This window comes from Stegostoma tigrinum, chromosome 7, assembly GCF_030684315.1.
Source record: "Stegostoma tigrinum isolate sSteTig4 chromosome 7, sSteTig4.hap1, whole genome shotgun sequence".
NCBI lineage: Eukaryota > Metazoa > Chordata > Chondrichthyes > Orectolobiformes > Stegostomatidae > Stegostoma > Stegostoma tigrinum.
The window spans coordinates 91,659,459-91,671,749 of NC_081360.1; the positions used below are offsets into that span (position 1 = coordinate 91,659,459).

General features: G+C 38.6%; 1 protein-coding gene across 3 annotated transcripts in view; it reads left to right on the plus strand.

The window, feature by feature from the left end:
* Positions 1-12,291, plus strand: part of LOC125454282 (contactin-associated protein-like 5) — an 821,154-nt gene that overhangs the window by 601,134 nt on the left and 207,729 nt on the right. For all 3 annotated transcript variants that reach the window (XM_059647522.1, XM_059647523.1, XM_059647524.1), the window contains one exon: positions 5,646-5,885. In XM_059647522.1, the coding sequence (XP_059503505.1) occupies positions 5,646-5,885 (240 nt within the window). The remainder of the gene's footprint in view (positions 1-5,645; positions 5,886-12,291) is intronic.

Genomic DNA, 12,291 nt, shown 5'->3' on the forward strand with positions numbered 1-12,291 from the left:
TGTGCAGTGGGACCTGGGTGTCCTTGTGCACCGTCACTGACGGTTAGCATGCAGGTGCAGCAGGTGGTAAAGAAGGAAAACAGTATATTGACCTTCATTGTGAGAGATTTCGCATACAGGAGCAGGGATATGTTGTTGCAGTTATATAGGACCTTGGTGAGGCCATACCTAGAATATTGTTTGCAGTTCTGGTCCCCCTTTCTGAGGAAGGATGCTCTTGCTCTTGAGGGAATGCAGCAAAAGTTTATTAGGCTGATTCTGAGGATGGTGGGTCTGACATATGAGGAGAGATTGACTATGTTGGGATTGATTTTGCGAGATTTCTGATGAATAAGTGGGGAATCTCATAGAGACTTATAAACTTCTAACAGGCCTGGGCAGGGTAGATACAGGGAAGAACTTCCCGATGGTGGGTGTGTCCACAGCCAGGGGTCACAGTATGAGGATTAGGGGTAGACCATTTAAGATAGAGATGAGGATGAGGAGATAGTTCTTCACCCAAAGAGTGTTGAGCCTGTAGAGTTCATTACCCCAGGAAGCAATTTATGCCAAAACATTGAATGTATTCAAGAGGTGACCAGATATAGTGCATGGGGCGACTGGGATCAAGGGTTATGGGGAGAAAGTGGGATTAAGCTATTGAATTGAATGATCAGCCATGATCCTGAAGAATGGTGGAGCAGGTTCGGAGGGCCGAATGGCCCCCTCCTATTCTTGTCTTCTATATTTCTATGTTTCTGTCTCTCTGAATTAATAGGCCAGTGACAATACTGTCACCTCCCCACTAACAACTCACAGTACTCCAGATGTGATCTGATCAACACCTTCTACTGTTGTGGAGACTATGAGGTTAAAACTGGACTTCATGGACACTTAAAGTGTGTTAGAAGATTGACCGTCTGATATATAGCCCACTTGATTATATTTTCACTTGTCTTCAACTTAGTATGTGAAATGAAAGAAAGTTGTGGGATGGGCAAGCACAATTTTCATTTTGTGCTGATCAAACAAACCTTGCCTCCACTGATGCCTTGGTGGATTTGCGTCAAGTTATGTCACTCACTTGAAATGCCACTGAATCTAGTGGATATATTTAAAATAATTGACAGCGAAATGGGAAATATACATGTTATTCCTGGTGATCTATTACCAGTATATTTCTAAACAAAGTTTCCCAGTATTCTATTGCTGTGGTGAATGCATAAACTGCTCCTTTTAGCTTTATTTTTGATTAATTCATGGGATATGGTTGTAGCTGGCTTGGCTATCATTTATTGCCCCTCCCTAATTGCCCAAAGCCAGTTAAACATCAACCATATTGCTGTGGATCTGAAATCATACGTCGACCAGATCAGGTAAGAATGGCAGACGTCCTTCCTTAAAGTGCAGTGGCGAACAATTGGAGTTTTTAATGACAATCAGCAATGTTTGCATCAGGAAGAATCTTCTCTGCACTTAAACAAAGTGAGCCTCAGTCATAAGTTTGGGAAAATCAGCTAAGTTGCCCTGTGAAGCCAATCTTGACATCAGGACCACAAAATCCCTTTTTCCAATTGAATTAATTTCCCTACTTTGGGGTTCTGCACTACAAACCTAGTGGCAGTGCCACCACGGTCCTGTAGAAGGGATATACACTGGAGTCATTGTAAGAGGGCAGGCAAAGTATTCTCATATCAGTATTTAAGCTGTAAAGTTTAAATTTTCAGTGCCTTTGACACCACAGTGCAAATGCCTAAAATAACAGCACTGGTAATTTTCTTCATAATTTTACTTCAATCTACTCTCCCAGTTGCTTATCTATATTCAAGAGCTTTCCGATTGTAAACATGGCTGTTCTCAGAGATGGCCAAAGTATACTTTTATTCAAATCATGTTTTAAGATAAATTATTTTATTCAGCGTGGTATTTTTAATGTTTGGTCCTCTTTAAATGGAAACTCTGGATAAGGAATTTCAAATATTGGGAATTTTCTTAGAACTTAACACGAATGCACTCCATCTGAAAGAAGAGAAGTCCCTGTAGAATTGACAAGGTTAATGCAAGTGATACTTTTTTCATTTGCTCTCTATTCAACTGATATCTGCTGGAAAAAAAAATCATTGGCATGTATTCTTGCTAATATATCAGTGCTGACTCAATGCAGTAAAGCTGCATAAGAGGCTTATTTGCAAACCAACAAAATAAACTAATCCACGAGTGTGTTTTCATAATGACATGCTTACTTTAAAAAAAAAATCAGTTATGCATCTTTATTTAAGGTCAAACCATGTCAAAAGGAGGAGTTGAAAGTAGAATGCCTCAGAGAAGAAAACGGCTGAAGTATATTTTGTAAAGCGCTAGCTGCCTGAAGGGATTATTGCAAGTAGTATTTATAATAGAGTACATTAATCACTGAGCTTTAGCTGTTCAGTTTTATTGCCTTGCTTAAGCTTTATAAATACCTGCATATATCAACACAACAGAAAAGGGAATTGAGTTTTTTTCTTAATGTGTTATTATGTCTATTGAATGTATAGTTTGCAGTTACTGCAATTCTGTAGAGTGTTTTAATACTAATACATTTTTCAATGTTATTAAAACTGAAGCTTTGTTGCTAAATATTATTGGGTCCAGTTTTTTCAACAGATATGGTTGTGTGAAAATGGAAATAATTTGGCTCTTCAAGTTTTTCAGTAGTGTCTTTACCTTGGGAACTACAATTAATTGAGTCAACTCTGTCTCAACTGCCATTGTGATCACTCATGCAGTTAAGATTTTTTACTTAAGGTGGTGTTGTGTCTCACCAGTACACTATTTGACAGACTAAGTTGCTAATTTCAGTCAAATTAGTGGTGCCTGACAGAAATGCTTCCTTACAGAAAGACTAGGCAAAATAAAGAGTACTACTCTGAAGGGTGCACAGGAGCACAGACCTTTGTGCATATGTGCCGAAGACATCAAAAGTAGCAAGAGAGCTAAAGAGAGCATTTAATAGAGTATGCGCAAGTTTCTTGTCATCATGCATAAGAGCATAGGATACAAAGCAGAGAAGATATGCTGAATTTATATAGGTCAATAATTCAAAATCAACTGGAGCATTGTACATAGTTCCTTGCTTTTAAGAAAGGCTGTGAATGCTTTCGAGAGAGTACAGAAGAGATTCACAAAAATTATTCCAATGATGACAAACTTTATTATGGGGATAGACTGGTGATTGTTTTCTTTGGAGCTGAAAAGGTTAAGAGGAAGTCTGATGGAAGTTTTGAAAATCATGAGGGTTCTATGTTCAGTAGATTGGGAGTATCTGTTCAGCATATAGGAAGATCGAGAATGAAAGGTTACAGTTTTAAAATGTTTTACAGAAGGACCAGATGAAAGGTGAGAAAAATCTTTTTCACTCAGCGAGTAATTGCAGTAGGGAATTCACTACCTGGAAATGTGATGGGAACAGATTCAACTGGGGCTTCCAAGTGGGCATGAAATGATTATTTGACTCAAAACAATGTGAAGAATTATGGATAAAATACAGTAAGATGATTATGATGCTAATTATGATGCACAGAGAACCGGGCCAGACATGATAAGCAGAATGGTCTTCCTCTGCTCGATAACAATTCTGTGATTCATCGATTCAATGACCCATTCCGACCACTTACTGAGGTGACAGCCTAAACTGCAGTTGCTGGGAGGTCTTCTGAATTGCCTACTTAGCTGTTCTGGCTGGGAAGTCTACTTTCAAAGAACAAAGAACAAAGAAAATTACAGCACAGGAACAGGCCCTTCGGCCCTCCAAGCCTGCGCCGATCGAAATCCTCTGTCTAACCTGTCATCTATTTTCTAAGGGTCCGTGTCCATTTGCCTGCCCATCCATGTACCTGCCCAGATACATCTTAAAAGATGCTAACGTGTCTGTGTCTACCACCTCCGCTGGCAACGTGTTCCAGGCACCCACCACCCTCTGCATAAATAACTTTCCACGCATATCTCCCTTAAACTTTCCTCCTCTCACTTTGAACTCATGACCCCTAGTAATTGAGTCCCCCACTCTGGGCAAAAGCTTCTTTCTATCCACCCTGTCTATACCCATCATGATTTTGTAGACCTCAATCAGGTCCCTGCTCAATCTCCATCTTTCTAATGAAAATAATCCTAATCTACTGAACCTCTCTTCATAGCTAGCACCCTCCATACCAGGCAGCATCCTGGTGAACCTCCTCTGCGCCCTCTCCTTTTGGTAATGTGGCAACCAGAACTGTACACAGTACTCCAAATGTGGCTGAACCAAAGTCCTATACAACTGCAACATGACCTGCCAACTCTTGTACTCAATACCCTGCCCAATGAAGGAAAGCATGCCATATGCCTTCTTGACCACCCTATTGACCTGCTTTGCCACCTTCAAGGAACAATGGACCTGAACACCCAGATCTCTCTGTATATTAATTTTCCCTATGACTTTTCCATTTACTGTATAGTTCACCTTGAATTTGATCTTCCAAAATGCATCACCTCTCATTTGCCCGAATTGAACTCCATCTACCATTCATCTGCCCAACTCTCCAGTCTATCTATATTCTGCTGTAACCTCTGACAGTCCCCTTCACTGTCTGCTACTCCAGTGAGACCTGAGATTTAAAACACCCAAGGCTTGAAGTTTAGTCCGGCCAGTGCATTGTCTTACTCTTACTCTTCCTCTTCTGACCTAAACAAAGCCCACTCTGTCTAGAGTTGTGACCTCGGTCTTTCTTAGGTCATTTGGACAACGATGAGTTCTAGTCACAGCTCACCAACTGCTCCAAATCCGGAGAATATTTGCTTAAAGAACAACTGGGAAGACAATGGAAAATCTTTAACAATGATTGTAGAAGATGTTTTCCTAAGGCCTAACATTACTCTACTCCCTCAAAAAATAGTTGTTGCCAAAAATTACAGGTGATAATTAGCTTGTTACTGGTATTGAGGTTCAATGGCATTTAAGACATTCATATGGCCCTCTGCTAGCTGCTATTTAAGATCTGCTGAAACCATTTTTAATCAATAAGTTAACAAATGTATTAAAATAATGACCAGGAATGTTATACGTATGAGTTTAATCTTTATTGTTTTGCTGACAACAATTATTCTAGTCTTGCATTCTTGCTCAAGTGACTTTGTTTGAAAGAAATATTTTTAGCAGTTGACTTCCATAACCTGACAGTCCCCCAATTAGCAAATATGAATACTTAATATTCCATTGCATAATTTGATCCATGACAAGAAACCTATGAACTGAGCATTTCACACAAAAAATGTTTATGAAATACACTGTAGATGAAATTTAGCCATTGTCTGATTGCGTTAATACATGAAAAGCTGAAAGAAGTGCATATTATTGCCTAGATACAACATAATTAAAAACATGAGAAGTGTTTGTATACATTGGATGAATTTATGTGTTTACTTGGAATTAGTTTTAAAATAATAATGCTAGCAACACCTGTTGCATCATATAAACTAACGATGTTGTCTTTCCAAACATTTATTGTAAAGATGTTTCTCTTCCTAATGCAATTTGTATTCGTTGACTATTAACAATGTCTACTTGCACAAACAAAGAGAATAGGACACAAATCTTTTAGATTTCATCCCTCTTCTAATTTACTAACAGTTACTCCATTTATTTTCAGGTGGAACTGCCTCAAGGCAGAAAGGATTCCTTGGATGTATTCGCTCTTTAAGGTTAAATGGAATCACCCTTGATCTTGAAGAAAGAGCCAAAATTACACCTGGTGTGAAGCCAGGATGCCTGGGACACTGTAGCAGTTATGGTAACCTGTGCCACAATGGAGGGAGATGTATAGAGAAGTACAATGGTTATTCATGCAACTGCAGTCACTCTGCTTATGATGGACCATTCTGTAAGAAAGGTAAGCAAATATATTTCAGAGATAGTAGGAATTGGAGATGCTGGAGAATCTGAAATAACAAGGTGTGGAGTTGGATGAATACAGGAGGCCGAGCAGCATCAGAGGAGCAGGAAAGCTGATGTTTTGGGCCTACACCCTTCTTCCCAAAGGAAGAAGGATCTGGGCCCGAACATCAGTTTTCCTGTTCCTCTGATGCTGCTCGGCCTGCTGTGTTCATCCAGCTCTACACCTTGTTATCTGAGCAAATATGTCCAACTTTCCCCTCTTTCAAGTGAAATAATGGGAGTACCTCTCTTTCGACAGTAACATCCTGAATTCCAAAAAACACTGTTTACAAATTAAAGCAATTGTTATATCCAAATGTCAAGTTTTGTACTGCAACTGAGGTTTGAGGCACATATTGTCCCATTTTTTTCCCATTTCTCAACTAGTCTCATCATAAAGTTAAATACTTTACTGCGTTACTAGTATGGCTATGTAAGTACTTAATCTACATTAGCTTTAGAATAAAACACAGCTTTATTTAATAAGCAACAAAATTATTAATCTGCTATGAAGACCAGACATTGTTGGTAAATACATGAAACTGATAAGTAAATGACCATGCCCTGAAAATATGATTCACACTTATCAATAACACCCTGTTCCATCTTTCTGCTTTTGGGTCTATTTCCGGTATAAAAAAATAAAATTGTGATTATGGATGACTTGGTGCAGCTAGCTGTTGAAGTATAGTATTCAATACCTGAATGTACAGAAGCTAAAGGAAGAACATACTGACAGGACAGCACCCTTTGCAGCACTCCCTGCCCTCCAGAATGACAACCACAGCTACCTGTGGTTGATAGTATACTTCGAGTTAATCTACTTTCCAAAAGTCACAGTTTTGAGTGTGGTGTTCAGTTAATTCTCAGCATTTTGTAACTAGATCAAGAAACATGTTGAGAACTTAGTTTTCAAAATCCTTACTGCATTTTGAAAGAGAATAATCAGCTCACCAGATATTAATGGAAGCTATGTTAAAAAATAAATGCTTATCAGATACATCTGAGATCCGCTTCAGTTTATCAGATTTTGATTTTCTGAATGATAACAGAGGTTGCTGAAATTGAATGTCGCACGTTGGATCTCCTCAAAAATTTCACAGCTGTATTTTAAATATTTATTGCTTTTCAAAAGTTAACTGACTGAAAATGCTGTTTTAAACACAATACCTTATGTGCATAATTAATCCCTGTCAAATAAATTAGAATTATGCATCAATGTTAAGCAAGTTAGTAATCTCAGCTAAACTAAAACTTTTTAAAGATGTTGGTGAGGAGCATTGTGTCACAGCATGGTTACCAAACCTATGAATTTCAACTCATCAAATGAAAATATTGCTTACATTTAACTTTAAGGTTGAAGAGACAATTTTTTAAAACATAAAATGTTTTCCAATTTTCTGAGTTAACTATCTAAAACTAAATCATGGATCTGTGATACCTCTTTTGCACCTAACATGACTATTTTAATGAGGATATCTAATGTTGACTCTTTCACTCTTTAAATGCAAGAAAATTGGATCAGTATTGTTTGGTGTTTATCCGTCACCATAGACATTGTGGGCCAAAGGGCCTGTTTCTATGCTGTTAAACTCTATGACTGTATTGCTTTGTGGAGTGCAAGCACAACTGCAGTCATGAAATTGCCATTGAATGAATACAGTGCCTCTTGGTGATGTGTCCAACCGAGATTAAACAACTTGTGATTAGATAGAACTGACTATTTCATGGATCACTGCACAATTTGAAGTAGAAATATTTACCCTTCTAATTCATCCCCACATATCACCAGCATGTACACGCAGCAATGTTTTAAGAAACAAATTCTTTTTTTTTTCTGCAGAGATTATTTTTGGAAAACAAAATCACTTTGTCCAATAATGGCTAGTTCTTGAAGGAAAAAACATGAAATATTTCAAGATAGCTTTCAATCAGCATCCTGGGCACATGGAAGAACAGAAGCAGGAGAGGCAATTCAGCCATTCAAGTCTACTCTGCCATTTAAAATGATCATTACTGATTTCATCTTGGCCTCACACTTTAATACTACTCCTCTCCATAACCCTTCAAGAATCTATTAATTTCAAAATATGCCTCCTTCTTAAAGTTACTCAATGCCCTAGCAGCCACCAGCAGTAAATTCCACAAATTCATGACCCTTTGAAAGAAGTAAATTCTCGTCATTTCTGTTTTACATCTGCTACCCCATGTTCTAAATCTAAGACCTTTCATACTAAATTACCCAAAGGAGGAAACATCCTCTCTACATCTACTTGTCAATCCCTTTTAGCAAATTATATACCTCTGTTAAATCTCCTATCATTCTTCTAAGCACAAGAGAGTATTGGCCTAAACTATTCAATCTCTTTCCATGAGGGAAACCCCTCACATCCTGAATCAATCTACTGAACCTTCTCTAAACTACTTCCAATGCAATTCCATCTCCAGTCAGTTAAATGGGCCAAATTTTTATGCAGTACCCCAGGAATGGTCTCCTTAATGCCTTGTACAACACTTCCCTAAATTTATACTCTATTCAGTTTGCAATAAATTCCAAAATTCAATTTGTCTTCCTTATTATCTGCTGTACTCACATGTAAGCCTTTCTGTGACTTTATGCACAAGAACATCCAGATCTCTCTGCACTGAAACACTCTGAAGTTTCTCTACATTCAGAAAATAAGTTGCGTGTCCATTCCTCCAATCACAATAGATAACGTCACATTTATCCACAGTAAATTCCATCTGCCAAATTTTGCCCCATTCACTTAACCTATCCATGTTCACTTGTAAATTTCCTATTTCTTCAAACCTACTTTCTCACCTGTTTTAGTGTCATCTGCAAATTTGGCTCAAGAACTTTCTATTACTGCACTTGAGTAATTAATATAGATTGTGAATAGTTGGGCCCCAAAAACAGAGTCATGTGGCACTCTATTAGTTACACCTTGCCAACCAGCTGGGAGGTGACGGCCTACTGGTATTATCGCTGGACTGTCAAACCAGAAACCCAAATAATGGCCTGGGGACCTGCCGTGACAAGTGGTGGAATTTGAATTCAATAAATTGAATTAGAAATCCAATGATGACTATGAATCCTTTCTCAATTGTCTGGAAAAATCCATCTGGTTCGCTAATGTCCTTTAGGGAAGGAAACTGCCAACCTTACCTGGTCTGATCTACTTGGGACTCCAGACCCACAACAATGTGGTTGACTCCAAACTGCCTTCTGGGCAATAAATGCTGCCAATCCAGTGACACCATCATCCCATGAATGAATAAAGAACAAAGAAAATCAGGAAAAGACCCTTTTATCCTAACTCTCTGCTTTCTGTTAGTTAGCCAATATTGTATCTAAGCGAATCAATTAGCTGTAACTCCATGTGATCTTACCCTTGTATATTAACCTTTCATGCAAAATCTTGACAAAATCCAGATACACTACATCCACAGAATTCCCATTATCTGCCTTGCTTGTTGCATCTTCATAGAACTTTAACAAATTTATTAAGCATTTGTTCATCCTCATGTTATTACTTCCTTAATAATAGATTCTAACAATTTCCAGATGACGCATGTTAAACTGGTCTATAGTTCTCACTTTCTGCCTCACTTTTTAAGTAAGCATATTAGCATTTTTCCAGTCCTTTCCCCAGATCCAAGAATTTTTGGAACATTATAGTTATTGGATCCATTATCTCTGCTGCCACTTCCTTTAAGACCTTAGGTTATCAGCCCTGGGGAGCTGTTTGCATTCAATCCCAATAGACTGTTCAGTGCTTTTTCCTGAATGATGATTGTTCTAAGTTCAACCCTTTCTATAATCTCTGTATTTCAGGTTAATATTGGAATGGTGCTGCCGTCCTCCACCATGAAAACTGAAGCAAAATATTTAAGCAATGTGTGGTCAGATGTCACTAAACACAGGCATTTGGTGCCAGGACCCTAAATTGTAGTGAAAATTCAGAAATGTCTCTGCAGAATAACTATGTGAATAACCTATACTGGGCCCTCTAAAGGGTTTTCTCAAAAAGGCAAACAACAATGTGGGTAGCATGTCTCTCAGCAGGCTGTTCCCTACTGTACTCCAAAAAAAAACCAAAACAAAATTGTAACAAGGCAATAAATCTTAATGTCCTTTATTTAAACTAAAACAAATTCAGCAAACAAACACGCCTCAGTCCATTATCTTTTAACCAGAATCCTTAAAAAAAAACCATCTTCAGTAAATGCAACTAACTATTTCAAGGGCTCTGTTCTGCTACCCTGATGCACATTGTAGGGTATGATCTGCCTTAATAGAACACAAAATAACACTTAACATAGAACATAGAACAATACAATCCAGAACAGGCCCTTCGGCCCTCGATGTTGCGCCAACCTGTGAACTAATCTAAGCCCCTCCCCCTATACTATCCCATCATTATCGATATGCTTATCCAAGGACTGTTTAAATGCCCCTAATGTGGCTGAGTTAATTACATTGTCAGGCAGAGCGATCCACACCCTTCCCACTCTCTGAGTAAAGAACCTGCCTCTAACATCTGTCTTAAGCCTATCACCCCTCAATATGTAGCTATACCCCCTTGTACAAGCTGAAGTCATCATCCTCGGAAAAAGACTCTCACTGTCCACCTTATCTAATCTTCTGATCATCTTGTATGTCTCTATTAAATCCCGTCTTAGCCTCCTTCTCTCCAATGAGAACAAACTTATCATTGTATCTCAGTACATGAATGAATCGATCAATCAGTTAAGGATGGTAATATATGCTGGGCCAACCTTTATGCCTGCAACCTGCAAATAAACATAAATATGAGATCCAGGTGTCCAGATTCTCTCTCATTTGACAAAATCAATCATCACAAAAGCCATGCTTCTGGAGTGAAATAATATTTGTTGAAACTTTCTTTCCTAACTGCTTGTCATTTGTTTGGTTCTTTTTGACCATGTGTCAGATTTTCCATTAGCCTTCCAGCTGCCTCGATTTGTCTTGGTCTCGGGGGGCTTTTATTCAATGGTGATATTTAGTACCTGGTAAGCATAATCACTTAAACCACATAGGGCTTGAAGATGTTTTGCTGAAAGACTCCAATACTGACAAGTTGAATAAACAGTGAAAATTGTAAGCCATGATGGGTGTTTGGTAAGTGGCTGTTCCAATGTGTTGATTGTGGCATAAAGCTCTGGTAATTTTAAATGATGAACCTCAAGTGAACACATTTGAAACACTTCCGGGCCTCAAAGACATAAAGAAATTGGAAAGTTGCTGTCCACAGGTGAAGATGGACTTTTCTGTAGAGGATGGAAACTAGTTTGCAAGGATGGGACATATATGAACAGTGCTGGACAGTGAATAAATAATTCCATTAAGAATTACTTAATAGAAGCCTTGACCAGACATAGTCAACCTGTCTGATTTAAACCTGTGAGTTAACTGTCAATGAACGTTAGCGAGTGAATTCCCTATGACAATTCTTCAACAAAATACAGTCCTTTAACCAACTACGAGGCAGCACCCTGACACACTGGTTAGCACTGCTATCCCACACCACTAGGGATTCAAGTTTGATTCCAACCTTGGGTGACAGTCTGTGTGGAGTTTGCATGCTCTCCCTGTGTCTGCGTGGGTTTCTGCACAGTGCTCTGGTTTCCTTCCACAGTCCAAAGATGTCTATGAATGGCAAGGGTCTTTTCCCCAGGGTGGGGATTTTAAGATGAGGGGGCATATTTTTAAGGTGGGAGGAGAGAGATTTAAAAAAGAACTGGGGAACATTTTCTTTTTACACAGTTTATGTGTGGATTGAACTTCCAGAGGTATGGTGGATGTGGATACCGTGACAACATTTAAAAGGCATTTAGATACATGAAAAATATAGTACATAAATAAGAAATATTTGGAGGGATATGGGCCAAGCGCAGGCAGGTGGGACTAGTTTAGTTTGGGATTATGGTCAGCATGGACTGGTTGGACCGAAGGGTCTGTTTCCATGCAGTATGATACTATGACTCTATAACTACAACTCTATGTGCAGGTTAGGTGGATTGACCGTGCTGTATAATTCCTTAGTGTCCAGGGATGTGCAGGCACTTGTGTTAACTTTGGTAACTATAGGGTTATTAGGGACTGGATGTGGATGGGTGATCTTCAGACTGTCAATGCAGACTCAATGGAGTCTATGATTCAAACAAATCTCTCCTCTCGTATAGCAATTTTTTTTCCTCCTCAATTTGCCAATTGTCCTGATAAATACAAGACTAAATTCTGTGAGAAAATGCAACATTTTTCATTCATTCAAAAATATTGCGCTATCAAATGGCTAATTATTTAATTTTGGAATGAGGGGAGAAGGAAGACAAGT